Below are 16454 nucleotides of genomic sequence, written 5' to 3'. Positions count from 1 at the left end.
TTGTTGTTGTTAAATAGCAACAATAACCAAGAAGATCAAAGACAATTATGTTTGAAAATTAGTGTGAAACTTTGTGATCAAAGTTGGATTTTATTACTGAGTGTAAGGAAAGACGATATAAGAAGAAGAAGAAGAAAACAATGTGACATTCAAAGAATATTGAAAATAATACTGAGGGAAGTATAACATTGGGGGAAGAAAGATTTTTGACATGATTCAGTAAAGGACTAGATGTTACAATCCCAGACAATGCATTGCTTTTAATGGAGAAAATCTTGAGGGATGGCTGTTATGAGGAAAGCAGCCCAGTGAGCCCAGAAACTTCACCAGCAGCGTACATTGTTGTGTGCCTCAACTTTTGTTCTTTTACCCAACCTAACCTGCCATTTTCCCTGGATAGGTTTAGGGATTAGAAATCTGATCCAAATTGTTCAAATATGGGACACATCGTCAGTAGTGGACCTTGGATTCATCAGGTGTTTCGGCCATTATCACTAGACACCCTCATCCAAGGAGGCTCTGCCAGGGTTGATCAGACCCCGGAGTGTGTCACTGGTTTATGTTAAAATTGTTTTTCTCTTCTTCTCTCTCCTGTTTAATTTTCTACAGTTTATTCTATCTATTCACTGCAACTGAGAAATACTTACCTCTTTAGCATTTATGGAGCCTCATTTCTTCAAAGAGACAGAAAAGGTGACAGAGAGGAGTAAGACAAGTAAGATAAGATAAGATAGGAGAGAGCAGAGACGAGAGCCGGAAGGGGGGCGCCCGATCTCGCTTCCCACACCTCCCCGCTGGATCAGGCTGTACGCTCTACCTCCCCACTGCCTCCCAGAAAAGGGGAGAAGAGCAGAGGGGAGAAGAGCGGAACATTTTTCAGTCTTCTTTTAGTTTTACTACCATGAGGTTAACTGCACAGTCCCCAGGAGGCCCTGAGACAGCTGTAGCAGTCAACCACCAAAAATTCTAATGTTATGTTTTACCCTTTCGACACCCTCTGTTGTGGCAGGCACACCACCAGTCGATCAATCCTTGGCATGTGTATCGCGGTTAGCTGACTGCCTTAGCTGCCCAAGTGATGTCAGCCCGTTTTAGCCATAGCCAGTGACTGGTCCTCTCAGCAGTGTTAGCTAGTTCTCTTATAGCCTGCCGTTGCGCCTGTCCTCTGATCCAAATCTCTCTAAGAACTTTTGCTGTTGTACTGGCAACAAAGCCCCTGTACCCCACTTCCACCGGGCGCACCTTGATCTTCCAGCCTCTGTCCTCTGCCTCAGCTGCCAAGTTGGCATACCGCAGCTTCTTACGCTCAATTGCTTCCTCCCATGGTACCATCAGCTCAATGACATACGCAAGTTTATGGGAGTTAGACCAAAGGACGAGGTCTGGTCGCAGAGTTGTTGTTACGATCTCTGTGGGAAAAATTAGCCTCTGATCCAAGTCCACTTGCATTTGCCAATCCCTGGCAACCTTCAGCGGCCCAGGTCTGGGGTTGAGGGGTTCGACCTCGGCTCGTCTCCCTCCCGGACAAATGCTGATGAAAATTGACGGTCCTCTTGCTTCGTGAAGGGTTGAGCGTTGATGGATTTCCTTTTGCGCTCAACTTTCTCAGCCAGACACCTGAGAACCTGGTTGTGTCTCCATGTGTATCTGCCCTGAGTAAGGCTAGTCCTACAACCAGCCAAGATATGCTTGAGTGTGGCTGGGACTGTACACAGGAGGTAGGCTGGGTCCTTTCCAAACCACATCTGCAGATTTATTGGAGAAGGTAGCACATCGTACGTGGCTCGGATGATGAAACTTAGTCTATTAGACTTCATTCCCCAGATTTCACTCCATGAGTTTCCTCTTTTCAACACTCTCCCAATTCATCCAGCGACCCTGCTTGGCCAGCGCTACGGCTCTAGCATGTCTGACTGTTTCCTCCTGTCGTCGCACCTCCTCCACTACTTTCGACATTCGGTTACAGATGCCTGTTGCCACCGAGGTATTACTGCTCCAAGACCGAATCCTCCTCTGCCCTGCTGGATGTGACCCACCACGTCACGATGTCGAAGAGGAGATTTGGCCTGTAGCACAGATGTGGCAGGTTCCACTTCCTCCCCGTTGCTAGGGTGGGAGCAGTACCTCTCATTATGGGGTCCCGGGAGTCTGTGAGTGACATCTCAAGCTTCACTTTTGCACATTTAAACTCCTCTACCAGGCTAGGGATAGGCAATGCCAGTATCCCGTCGCTATAGAGTGCAACGCTGCTGAGGCATTTGGGAAGTCCGAGCCACAATAATTTTGGTGCAAAATTAAAACACCAGTAAGCTCAGAAAGTTAAAGGTATTCTACGTAATTGTAGGATTTGTAGTCAAAAACTTAAATTGATAAATTGTGATAAAGCTCTTTGAGATGGCATATTAGGAAAAGTCTGAAAACAAATTCTTAAGGAGAACCAGTCACAACCGCAGATTAAAAGGGCTCGTTTTATGGTTTAAAAGTGCCAAACACAGCAACAGTTGCCTTAAGGTGACTATAATGAAAGTTAAACAACTTTCGTGTGTGTGTGTGTGTGTGTGTGTGTGTGTGTGTGTGTGTGTGTGTGTGTGTGTGTGTGTGTGTGTGTGTGTGTGTGTGTGTGTGTTTTAGCTGTGTTAGCCATATATATATCAGCTGTAATCCTATTACTTCAGTGTGAAAATGAGAAACTGAATGAAATATTAGCAGAAGCCGAACTATTAAGAAGCTTCTTTGTTTATATGTGGTGTAAAGGAGAAATCGGTATTCTCTGCCTCATTAAGTGTGTGGGAGAGACAATAATCCTTTATAGTTAATCTGCTTAACATGTCTGTCGGCTGAATTAGAAGCTTTCAAACTGTCCACTCGGGCTTCTCCCATGCATGGGAGAGAAAGGCTACATTTGGGATATTGTAAAGATTTAAAAGCTGAATTTTAGTGTAATATCTCAGAGTCTTATGGGCAGTCCTGGAAGTTCATGTCAAGGTTCTGAAGCAGGGTGTTCTGTACCATCTCCTGATGTTCCTGTGTGGGAGCTGGTGAAACGTCTCCGATTTTCCTCCCACAAAAATTCCTCAGTGACTTATCTCCCTGGGTGCTTAATCAGTTTCAACTCTGGGAGTATTCTAGTACAACACTGCTCGTAGTATGACACAATATTAGCCATCACCAGTGCCATTAATCTCCTTTAGGGTGTCCATTCCATTGTCATGACAGTTCACTGACTTGATATGTAGTCCTCTGTGTGAATGGGCAGTGACAGCCTACAGACAATGGATCTGAGTATTTCCACTTGTCCAAAGAAACTCTTTGCCAAAGTAAGCCGGTTAACTTACTGTTAGATGAATGCAAGAAAAAGGAATGATGCTCTCCACCATGTGTTAAATATCCTGATTCGTTTTATTCAGTTTTATTTATGTGGCTCCAATTTCACAATAGTACTCATCTAAAGATATGTATATATTCTCCCAATATTAGAGACAGAACACCAGCAATCAGTCTCCTTTTACCAATAACTTGGCAATTGTGGGGAAGAAGAACCCTCTTTCCACGTTAAGCGACCTGCACCAAAAAACTTCTTAGAGAATGTAACAAGTGACTGGGGCGATGAAGAGAAATATAAAGAAAATAAGTGCATAGATTTCCAAACCAAGAAATATGCTTTTAACATAGTCATGCTCAACAAAAAGAAGTTGTTTATAGCATCTACCCTACGTTCTACCAACACGCTCTCTTGGGCACTTCAGAGATTTTGTGACATTGTCAGTGATGACATAAAATGGTTGGTACTAACTGCTATGCACTCACAGGGAGTTCTGATCGCAGAATGAGGTAAACCAATCAGTTTGTTTAGTTAGTTAAATAAACAGTAGCTTTTCATTCTGCTTTGTTAGTATTACCAATATCTTTGATAACAGACAATAGTAAAAGCTCACACACAATCTAGGTAAACACGTACATGTTTCAGATTTTTTCAATTTGCTAAACTATAATAAAGGGTTAGTTTTCATGCTGGTTTTAGTAACTGCATCAGCTGGCTAAATTCTGTCGCTGTCATTGAGCACGCCAAGTCAAGTTGAAACATTCTGTCATTAGAAGTAAATCAAGAATAATAAAAAGTGAGTAATAATGTTGTACTAATAAAGAATGAGCATGGTAAAAATTGGATACTGAAACTGAAAGCTAAATCGAATTCATATATGCATCGTACTCATTGAATCATTGAATAAAGAACTTTTTTTTTAAAAAAAAAAATCAAAAATAAATAACATGTTTGGAATCAAAGAATGCCACATCGTTTGATGGAAGTAAAAAATTAACTTACTGAATTCAAAGCTGAATTATAGACACCCTGAAAATCCAAGTGTAAAAATGATGTGGCAGGCTAGTATAGTTTGCTGAAATTTCATTGCAGCAACTTAGAATTGTACTCAGTAGTTTTTGTGCTTGTATGCATGCCTGACAACATAAGGACATGCTCCGAATGAAGAGATGGATATTGTCCTGCGGGATGTCCTCCAAGATCTGGACCAGAGCTCCTGGACTCTCTAAGATGCAACCTGGCGGCGTCGGATGGATCCAAATATAATATCCCAGAGTTGTTCTATTGGGTCTATTGGTCAGGCGAACATGGGGGCCAGTCAGTGGTTGGGTATGAACATCCCGCACACAGGATGTTGGGCACAAACACTTCGCATGAACATTCTGCCCGAATAGTCTGTGCACAGAATGTTGGAACCTTGCATCTACTGCATCGCTGTAGCATCTGACGGTCGGTCCAAGGATTTCATCCCAACACCTAATAGCAGTCAGGGTGCCGTTGCCTGGCCTGTAGAGAGGTCTTTGCATCCCTCCAGGGATATGCTTCCCCAGACCGTCACTGACCCTCCATCAAATCACTCGTGCTGAATGACATTAAAGGAAACATTCTCAGTGACTTATCCAGACACTTCTAAGTTTGTCACATGTGCTTAGAGTGAACCTCTCTCTCATCTGTAAAAAGCACAGTAGGGGACCTGCCAGTTCTAGTATTCTATGGCAAATCCATAGTCCACCATACCAGACAGTTAACACAGGGCTAAGGACACTGGGCTCTGTCTGTCTCCTGGAACGTCCTCAGAGACACAGCAAACCTACCTGTGAAACAGCCGAGCGACAATCCAAGTGTAACCTTCAATAACAGAAAATTAGAGAGCAACAATTTTACACTCAGATCATTTCTGCTTCCCTTTGGTTAGACAGTCTCTATTTATTCAGTCTTTGTGTTTAAGTTGGACACAATAAAATGTTTCTGCTTATTTACTGATTTATAACACGTAAAAATCATGATCAAAAATACAAAGATAAGGTTGTTCTCCAAACCGTTAACTGAGAAAATAATAAGCAGGCTTTAGTAAAATGGGCCATGCTATAACTTTCAGTCTCTGGAGGGAAACATTGAAAATGGATCATTTTAGAAAATAAGAACTTTTTCCTAAGTTTCTCCTGTTGTCTCTTCAGGTTAATGGTATGTCTGTGGCTGGGATGCAGCACTCAGAGGTGGTGGCAGCCATAAAGGCCGGAGGAGACGAGACTAGGCTACTGGTGGTTGACATTGAGGCAGAGGAATTCTTCCAGAAATGCAATGTTATGCCCACTGAGGAACACATCAGTGGTACCACACTTTTTACTATGTTTTCTTAATATTTAGAAGTACAAAACATAATACTGAGGAAAATTATTTGAAACAGAGTGAAAAGCGGACTTTTCTGTTTTGTTTGTTCTTGAAGGACCTCTTCCAGAGCCAATGGCAGAAGACAAGGTAAGGACCCCTTGCATGCTTATGTTTAAAAGTGCCAAACACAGAACAGTTGCCTTAAAGGCTGACTATAAATGAAAGTTAAACAACTTCGTGTGTGTGTGTATGTGTGTGTGTCTGAGTGTGTGTCGTGTGTGTGTATGTGTGTGTGTGTGTGTATGTGTGTGTGTGTGTCGTGTGTGTGCGTGCTTAGCCATATATATATCAGCTGTAATCCTATTACTTCAGTGTGAAAATGAGAAACTGAATGAAATATTAGCAGAAGCCGAACTATTAAGAAGCTTCTTTGTTTATATGTGGTGTAAAGGAGAAATCGGTATTCTCTGCCTCATTAAGTGTGTGGGAGAGACAATAATCCTTTATAGTTAATCTGCTTAACATGTCTGTCGGCTGAATTAGAAGCTTTCAAACTGTCCACTCGGGCTTCTCCCATGCATGGGAGAGAAAGGCTACATTTGGGATATTGTAAAGATTTAAAAGCTGAATTTTAGTGTAATATCTCAGAGTCTTGTGGGCAGTCCTGGAAGTTCATGTCAAGGTTCTGAAGCAGGGTGTTCTGTACCATCTCCTGATGTTCCTGTGTGGGAGCTGGTGAAACGTCTCCGATTTTCCTCCCACAAAAATTCCTCAGTGACTTATCTCCCTGGGTGCTTAATCAGTTTCAACTCTGGGAGTATTCTAGTACAACACTGCTCGTAGTATGACACAATATTAGCCATCACCAGTGCCATTAATCTCCTTTAGGGTGTCCATTCCATTGTCATGACAGTTCACTGACTTGATATGTAGTCCTCTGTGTGAATGGGCAGTGACAGCCTACAGACAATGGATCTGAGTATTTCCACTTGTCCAAAGAAACTCTTTGCCAAAGTAAGCCAGTTAACTTACTGTTAGATGAATGCAAGAAAAAGGAATGATGCTCTCCACCATGTGTTAAATATCCTGATTCGTTTTATTCAGTTTTATTTATGTGGCTCCAATTTCACAATAGTACTCATCTAAAGATATGTATATATTCTCCCAATATTAGAGACAGAACACCAGCAATCAGTCTCCTTTTACCAATAACTTGGCAATTGTGGGGAAGAAGAACCCTCTTTCCACGTTAAGCGACCTGCACCAAAAAACTTCTTAGAGAATGTAACAAGTGACTGGGGCGATGAAGAGAAATATAAAGAAAATAAGTGCATAGATTTCCAAACCAAGAAATATGCTTTTAACATAGTCATGCTCAACAAAAAGAAGTTGTTTATAGCATCTACCCTACGTTCTACCAACACGCTCTCTTGGGCACTTCAGAGATTTTGTGACATTGTCAGTGATGACATAAAATGGTTGGTACTAACTGCTATGCACTCACAGGGAGTTCTGATCGCAGAATGAGGTAAACCAATCAGTTTGTTTAGTTAGTTAAATAAACAGTAGCTTTTCATTCTGCTTTGTTAGTATTACCAATATCTTTGATAACAGACAATAGTAAAAGCTCACACACAATCTAGGTAAACACGTACATGTTTCAGATTTTTTCAATTTGCTAAACTATAATAAAGGGTTAGTTTTCATGCTGGTTTTAGTAACTGCATCAGCTGGCTAAATTCTGTCGCTGTCATTGAGCACGCCAAGTCAAGTTGAAACATTCTGTCATTAGAAGTAAATCAAGAATAATAAAAAGTGAGTAATAATGTTGTACTAATAAAGAATGAGCATGGTAAAAATTGGATACTGAAACTGAAAGCTAAATCGAATTCATATATGCATCGTACTCATTGAATCATTGAATAAAGAACTTTTTAAAAAAAAAAAAAATCAAAAATAAATAACATGTTTGGAATCAAAGAATGCCACATCGTTTGATGGAAGTAAAAAATTAACTTACTGAATTCAAAGCTGAATTATAGACACCCTGAAAATCCAAGTGTAAAAATGATGTGGCAGGCTAGTATAGTTTGCTGAAATTTCATTGCAGCAACTTAGAATTGTACTCAGTAGTTTTTGTGCTTGTATGCATGCCTGACAACATAAGGACATGCTCCGAATGAAGAGATGGATATTGTCCTGCGGGATGTCCTCCAAGATCTGGACCAGAGCTCCTGGACTCTCTAAGATGCAACCTGGCGGCGTCGGATGGATCCAAATATAATATCCCAGAGTTGTTCTATTGGGTCTATTGGTCAGGCGAACATGGGGGCCAGTCAGTGGTTGGGTATGAACATCCCGCACACAGGATGTTGGGCACAAACACTTCGCATGAACATTCTGCCCGAATAGTCTGTGCACAGAATGTTGGAACCTTGCATCTACTGCATCGCTGTAGCATCTGACGGTCGGTCCAAGGATTTCATCCCAACACCTAATAGCAGTCAGGGTGCCTGTTGTGGCCATTTTTGTTGAATGTTTTTAGAATGCAATTTGTATTCATTTTTTGTTTTTTCCTTGAAGGTGTAAGAATATACTGACCTTAATTTGTAATTAATTTTATTGGATAAGCATTCGATAAGTGATTGGTTTATTAGTTTATGGACCCTCCCATTAATTAAGAGATGAAGAGCACCCGGGATGGGTGTGGTAAAGAGCTTTTGTTTTTTGTTTGCCAAATGTCAGATGGGAAGACGGGAGGGTTAGAAAATGATTTTTTGACCACTTTTGAAATTGTTAAAACAAATTAAGTTAACTTTCGTTTAAGTTTAAGTTTTAAGAAGTTATTTGGCTGATTTCTGTTTGTATTTTTTTTCCCGAAATAAACGGCATATGATTTTAAACAATGGAGTCAGAAGTGCGTAGCAAAACAAACCTCCCGTTGCCACCCACGGCCTTTCCTCGGATTTTTTGTTTGGAAAGTAAAAGGCCGCGACATTTAAGTCAAAAAATCATTTTGACTCGCTTGGATGTCAACTTGGAAGATGGAAAAGCTTGCAAGATTGGACTTGGAAGACTGGATCTTCGCAGAATGGACTGAAAAAATAACGCAAAGTTCGTGAGTAAATGCGAAACTTTGTTTGGATCAACCGAGATGCTGAGCTGCAACATGAAACATTTGTATTAAACAATTATCTTTTGGACCTTGTGAAACGAATTTTCTGGTTAAAATGGAGGAACAAGAAAGAGAGCTTTTTAATTTAATTAAAAAACGCAGAGCGAAGCTTGGCGTTCTGACAAGAAAACGAAATGACATTAATGCTCTCATTGATGCTGGAGAATCAAAAGCCTCCATAGATGAACACATGAGAACATTTAATGATTATTTGGGAGAGTTTATGGACTTACAGACTTCAGTTCAAAAATTGCTGAACGATGATGAAAAAGAAACAGATCACAGCGATTGGTATGAACCTAAGCTGATCAGTTTTAAAGACTTTCTGCATGAAATCGACACTTGGATGAATGCAGACCCTGATCCACAAAAGGATGAAGTTGCAGCCTCTAATGTTGAATCAAAGGTAGCATCTCATGACAGTGACATTGCGCCGCATGATAGTGTCTCACAAGTAGCGCAAGAAGCGAGCGACATGATTTCTGAACGAGTTGCTAAATCTATCAGCAAGGGCTCTAGTAAAGCGCCCAGTAATGTTACTGCAGCCTTAAGTTTAAGGAGTAAAAGCTCGCGTGCGGCTTCAATTGCGCTGATGGAAGCTGAAGTGGAAAGAGCCGCTTTAAAAGCGGAGGTGGACGCACTGCAAGAAAAACATGCGCTCGAACTGGAAGAAGTTCAATTAAAAGCAAGAAAAGAAGCATTGGCTCTAAGAACTAAGTTGGTTAAGGCTGATGCAAAAAGGCAAATTCTCACCTCTGCTCAGGATCGGCAGAGCCTTGCATCCAGGGCTGAGGTTGAATCAGAAGGCGGGATTACAGCGCCTTCTGGAACATCTACTGAGTTCATACCTGCTGCTACAGCTCGAAAGGCTCCAAGAACAAAGAAAGCCCCTTTAGTTCATTCTCCTTTGCCAATGCCCCTAGAGACACATGCACCTGCTAAGGTCAAACCAGAAGGGGAAAGCCCAAGGCCAATCTCTTCACAGGTTGATGTTCACAGCAGTGCCCTAATAGAGATTATGACAAAGCAAAATGAAATTACTCAGATGCTTGTAAACCAACAGAGGTTGTCACTGCTTCCAGCTATAGACATTCCTGTTTTTGGTGGTGATCCTTTGCGTTTTAGATCCTTTCTTAAGGCTTTTGAGCAAGGAATAGAAACTAAAACTGATAACATGCAAGATAGGCTTTATTATTTAGAACAGTTTACTACAGGACAGCCCAGAATTTTAGTGAGAAGTTGTATGCACATGAGTCCACAGACAGCTTATGTTGAGGCAAAAAGGCAGCTTGAGTGGAACTTTGGTAACAGAGCAAAGATAACGTCTGCATTTATAGACAAGGCTCTTAACTGGTCAGTTTTAAAGTCTGATGATGCTTCAGCATTACGTGCTTACACATTCTTTCTAAGAAGCTGCTTCAACACAATGGATGAAGCTGGGTTTCTTGATGAGCTGGAAAATTCAACCAATATGAGGATTCTTGTTTCAAAGTTGCCTTTTAGACTTCGTGATAAATGGCGACTAATAATCGTTGATATAACAGAAAAGTGCGATCGCAGAGCAGGATTTAAAGATCTTCTTGATTTTCTTGAAAAGCAAACAAGAGCTGCATTAGATCCTGTTTTTGGAGAGAGTCAAAACACAAAAGAAAAGATGGCTTCAAAACCATCAAAGACACCGCTTAAAACTAAAAGCAGTAGCTTTGCTACTTCTGTTGCTGTAGTTTCAGAACAGAACAATGACAAACCGGAACGGATTCAGATAAACCATGAAGATAAAGGGTTAGATCAAACTCGGTGCTTGTTTTGTGACCAAACTCATTTTTTGGACGTATGTGACTCATTCAAACTAAAAGCCAACAAAGAAAAGGTGACATTCCTTAAGAGTAAAGGTTTATGCTTTGGTTGCTTAAAGAGAGGCCACATGAGTAAAGCTTGTCCACATCGTTTGACGTGCCACACCTGTAACAAAAATCACCCTACTGTTCTTCACATAGACTCAAAAGAACGGCAGTGGCAAGCAGCTAAAGCTGAATGTAAGGAATCATCAGTCTCAAATGCTCTTGTTTCTTTGAACTTTGGTAGCCATACTGGGGCCGGGTCTAATGAATGTGCCTTGTCAGTTGTTCCAGTAAAAGTGAAGTTGGAAAATGGGACGAAGGTTGTGGAGACGTACGCCTTTCTTGATCCCGGCAGCTCTGCAACTTTTTGCACTGAGGCGTTGATGATGCAGTTAAATGCATCTGGAAAAAAAGTGGAAATCATGTTAAAGACTATGGGTCAGGAAAGGCCAGTAAGTAGCTATAAACTTTTTGGTATGGAAGTAGCTGCTTTGAAACAGAATGAGTATTTGAGGTTGCCTGATGTGTACACTCAAAAGTTTATTCCTGTCACTAAAGAAAATATCCCTAAAGAAGAAAACTTAAGAAAATGGCCTTACTTAAAGGATGTTGAGTTGACACCGATAAATGCTGGCATTGGGCTGCTTATTGGTGTAAATTCTCCCAAAGCGCTGGAACCTTGGAGAATCATTAACAGTGAGGGTAATGGACCCTATGCTGTGCTAACTCGTCTCGGTTGGGTTGTCAATGGGCCACTCAATCAGGGTAGTGAAAAGGATGAGCATGATGCTAATTTTGTCCAGGTAAACCGCATTTCTATAAGTAGTTTAGAGGAAATGCTGGTTAAGCAGTATAATCAAGATTTTGTGGAGAACCAGTGTAATGAGCGTGCAGAAATGTCTGTAGAAGATAAACAGTTCATGAACATAATGTCAGAGTCAGCTGTACTTAAGGATGGCCATTATTACTTGAAATTACCCTTTCGTAAACCTGAAGTAAGAATGCCAAACAACAAGCAGGTGGCTCAGCAGAGGGCGCAATATCTGCTAAAACGGTTTCAGAAGGATCAGTTATTCTTTGAAGAATACAAAGAATTCATGCACAATGTTAGTATGGAGGGACATTCAGAAATCATACCACAAGAACAGTTGAAGAATGAGGAAGGAAAGGTGTGGTATATACCTCATCATGGGGTCTACCACCCCCGCAAGAAAACACTGCGTGTTGTGTATGATTGTGCTTCAACATTTTCTGGAACATCACTGAACAAAGAGCTATTACAAGGCCCAGATCTGACTAGCACTTTATTAGGTGTGCTGATTCGCTTTCGGCAGGGTCCAATAGCGCTTATGACAGACATTAAAGGGATGTTTCATCAGGTCAGAGTAGCTGAGGAACACGTAAACTTTTTACGTTTTCTCTGGTGGCCCGATGGTGACATCACAAAACAGCTGGTGGAACATAGAATGCTAGTCCACATTTTTGGTGCAGTATCCTCCCCCAGCTGTGCCACCTATGCACTACTAAAGACTGCTGATGACAACCAACTTTGGGTTTCTTAGCTCCAGTCATTCTGCCTGCAAAACAAATTCTGCAACATCTATGTAAACTGAGGTTTGGCTGGGATGAGACAATACCAGCAGAAATGGCACAAACTTGGCAAAAATGGGTTAAGGATTTAGTTCTTCTTAACAAGTTTAGTATTAGTAGATGTGTCACACCCAAAGGATTTGGGGAGATAAAAAGTGCTCAGCTGCATCACTTTTGTGATGCCAGTGAAACTGGGTATGGTGCTGTATCATATCTTAGACTATCTAATAGCAAGCAGGAAGTGTGTGTTTCCTTTATTATTGGTAAAGCAAGGGTGGCGCCGTTAAAACAAGTCACCATCCCACGTCTTGAGCTGGCTGCTGCAGTTTTAGCTGTGCGCTTGGACAAAATGCTATCAGTTGAACTCAATCTTAATCTGAGTGAGTCAGTCTTTTGGTCTGACAGCACAACTGTGCTACAGTACATTGCAAACACAACCACACGGTTCAAAACGTATGTAGCTAATAGAGTTTCCACCATTCATGCTTTAACAAAAGTTGAGCAGTGGAGGTACATCAGTTCAAAGCTGAATCCAGCTGATGCAGCCTCTCGAGGAATGACAGTTGGCTGTTTCCTGAAATCTTCCACCTGGATCAGTGGTCCAGAATTTCTCAGTAAACCTGTTGTTCACTGGCCTGTAGGCATGAATTGTGTATCTGTCCATTTGGAAGCTGACCCAGAAGTAAAAGTGTTGTGTGCAGCTGTGCTGAAAGAAGATGTGTGTCCCACTACTAAGCTGCTGTTGTACTTCTCCAGCTGGACAAAATTAAAAAGGTGTGTGGCATGGATCCTGAAAGTAAAAGAAAGACTTAAACTGCAAACAAGGAAAAGACAGAAGTTGCTGGGCACGCACTGTGGAAGTCAAATATGTGTTAAGCAAGATGATAAATGGAACACTCTGCTCAAAACTGAGGATTTGTCCAAGGCTGAGGAAGCTATAGTGAGCTTTGTGCAGAGAAAACATTTTGCTGATGAAATGACTGCCCTAAACTCCGGCACTGTAAGGAAGTCAAGTCATCTGTATAAGCTTGATCCTGTAGTTGCTAATGGTGTCTTGAGAGTGGGTGGAAGACTGAGCAAAGCGGATTTACCTGAGGAAACAAAACATCCTGCAATTTTGCCAAAAGAAAGCCATGTTTCAAAGCTTATTCTTCAGCATATTCACGAAAAGATTGGTCACAGAGGAAGAAATCACATGCTTTCAACCCTTCGCCGTCAATACTGGATCCCTCATGCTAATTCAGCAGCTAGAAAAATAATCAGAGATTGCATAGTGTGTCAAAAACAACGGCAAAAGCCAGGTGAGCAGAAAATGTCTGATCTTCCTATTGACAGAATCTCAGCTGATCTTCCACCATTTACTTATGTTGGTGTTGATTATTTTGGACCAATAGAAGTAAAGAGAGGCAGGAGTCTTGTTAAGAGGTATGGAGTTCTCTTCACATGCCTAACCTGTCGTGCAGTCCACCTTGAGGTGGCACATTCTCTTGATACAGGCTCCTGTATTAATGCCATCAGGAGATTCATCTGCCGCAGAGGACAGGTCAAAGAAATCCGGTCAGACAATGGAACCAACTTTGTCAGCTCAAATCGTGAGTTAAAACAAGCTATGTTAGAGCTAAACCAAAGTAAAATCCAAAAAGGCTTAGCACAGGATGGCATAAAGTGGACCTTTAACCCGCCCTATGGGGCCCATCATGGTGGAGTATGGGAGCGCTTGGTGCAAGAAATAAAGAGAATATTATACTCTATCACAAACCAGCAAGTACTAGATGATGAAACCTTGCATACAGTTTTTTGTGAAGTGGAGGCTATACTGAATGACCGCCCAATCACACCTTCTTCTGACGATCCTAATGATGTAGAAGCTCTTACTCCAAATCACTTGCTCCAGTTAAAAGGCAAACCTGTGCTGCCACCAGGTTTATTTAAAAAAGAGGATCTGTATCTGCGAAGACGATGGAAACAAGCCCAGTATATTGTGGATCTATTCTGGAAAAGGTGGGTGAAAGAATACCTTCCTATGTTGCAGGAACGACAGAAATGGAACAAGATTCATAGGAACTTTTGCATTGGTGATGTTGTGCTTGTTGTTGATGGAGCTGCACCAAGAAATTCTTGGCCCATTGGCCGCATCACTGAAACCATGGCCGATGCACACGGAGTAGTTCGCCGTGTTAGAGTTAAGACACGAACAAATGAGCTGGAGAGACCAATCAACAAAATATGTCTCCTGGTGGAGGCCATCTAGAGGAAACAATGAATGTTTGCCTCCAACTGAGCCAAGTTCTGGAACCTCTGGCTCTACATTAACACTGACACTCACTTTGCTCTACACTCCATTATGCAACATACACCTTCTTTGAACACACACAAAGCAAACACATGAACATCAGAGACTTGAAATCATAGAACATTGACCTTTTCTTTTGTTTTTGTTTTTTAAGAAGACTTATACGGATGGACTGCTGAAGAAAGTTATTGGTATTGCATTTGGTGATGGCCACTTAGAAAGAATTAATTCATGTTACACAGGAATTAGGGGCCGGAATGTTGTGGCCATTTTTGTTGAATGTTTTTAGAATGCAATTTGTATTCATTTTTTGTTTTTTCCTTGAAGGTGTAAGAATATACTGACCTTAATTTGTAATTAATTTTATTGGATAAGCATTCGATAAGTGATTGGTTTATTAGTTTATGGACCCTCCCATTAATTAAGAGATGAAGAGCACCCGGGATGGGTGTGGTAAAGAGGTTTTTTGTTTTGTTTGCCAAATGTCAGATGGGAAGACGGGAGGGTTAGAAAATGATTTTTTGACCACTTTTGAAATTGTTAAAACAAATTAAGTTAACTTTCGTTTAAGTTTAAGTTTTAAGAAGTTATTTGGCTGATTTCTGTTTGTATTTTTTTTCCCGAAATAAACGGCATATGATTTTAAACAATGGAGTCAGAAGTGCGTAGCAAAACAAACCTCCCGTTGCCACCCACGGCCTTTCCTCGGATTTTTTGTTTGGAAAGTAAAAGGCCGCGACAGTCCGTTGCCTGGCCTGTAGAGAGGTCTTTGCATCCCTCCAGGGATATGCTTCCCCAGACCGTCACTGACCCTCCATCAAATCACTCGTGCTGAATGACATTAAAGGAAACATTCTCAGTGACTTATCCAGACACTTCTAAGTTTGTCACATGTGCTTAGAGTGAACCTCTCTCTCATCTGTAAAAAGCACAGTAGGGGACCTGCCAGTTCTAGTATTCTATGGCAAATCCATAGTCCACCATACCAGACAGTTAACACAGGGCTAAGGACACTGGGCTCTGTCTGTCTCCTGGAACGTCCTCAGAGACACAGCAAACCTACCTGTGAAACAGCCGAGCGACAATCCAAGTGTAACCTTCAATAACAGAAAATTAGAGAGCAACAATTTTACACTCAGATCATTTCTGCTTCCCTTTGGTTAGACAGTCTCTATTTATTCAGTCTTTGTGTTTAAGTTGGACACAATAAAATGTTTCTGCTTATTTACTGATTTATAACACGTAAAAATCATGATCAAAAATACAAAGATAAGGTTGTTCTCCAAACCGTTAACTGAGAAAATAATAAGCAGGCTTTAGTAAAATGGGCCATGCTATAACTTTCGGTCTCTGGAGGGAAACATTGAAAATGGATCATTTTAGAAAATAAGAACTTTTTCCTAAGTTTCTCCTGTTGTCTCTTCAGGTTAATGGTATGTCTGTGGCTGGGATGCAGCACTCAGAGGTGGTGGCAGCCATAAAGGCCGGAGGAGACGAGACTAGGCTACTGGTGGTTGACATTGAGGCAGAGGAATTCTTCCAGAAATGCAATGTTATGCCCACTGAGGAACACATCAGTGGTACCACACTTTTTACTATGTTTTCTTAATATTTAGAAGTACAAAACATAATACTGAGGAAAATTTGAAACAGAGTGAAAAGCGGACTTTTCTGTTTTGTTTGTTCTTGAAGGACCTCTTCCAGAGCCAATGGCAGAAGACAAGGTAAGGACCCCTTGCATGCACACACACAAACACACGCACGCACGCACGCACGCACGCACGCATGCACGCACACACGATGCTAATAAATTTTGTTCTCACCACTAGATGCCCTTTAAAAGGCTATTTTTTTCTACATTTACCAAAATAACAGATCATTATCACAGTTAAACAACCTAAC

General features: G+C 41.2%; 1 protein-coding gene across 1 annotated transcript in view; it reads left to right on the top strand.

The window, feature by feature from the left end:
• The window catches only part of LOC102293840 (Na(+)/H(+) exchange regulatory cofactor NHE-RF1), a gene marked incomplete in the record, with an annotated part of 37043 nt that overhangs the window by 17041 nt on the left and 3548 nt on the right, over nt 1-16454 (top strand). Inside the window, 2 exon segments of the mRNA XM_042213949.1 lie at nt 15979-16132; nt 16245-16276. Of these exon segments, the coding sequence (XP_042069883.1) occupies nt 15979-16132; nt 16245-16276 (186 nt within the window).

The sequence above is a fragment of the Haplochromis burtoni genome, unplaced genomic scaffold (assembly GCF_018398535.1).
Source record: "Haplochromis burtoni strain Fernald_Lab_line unplaced genomic scaffold, NCSU_Asbu1 Contig_500, whole genome shotgun sequence".
NCBI lineage: Eukaryota > Metazoa > Chordata > Actinopteri > Cichliformes > Cichlidae > Haplochromis > Haplochromis burtoni.
Note: the sequence above shows the minus strand (reverse complement) of the source record. Positions and strands in the feature narration are given on the sequence as shown.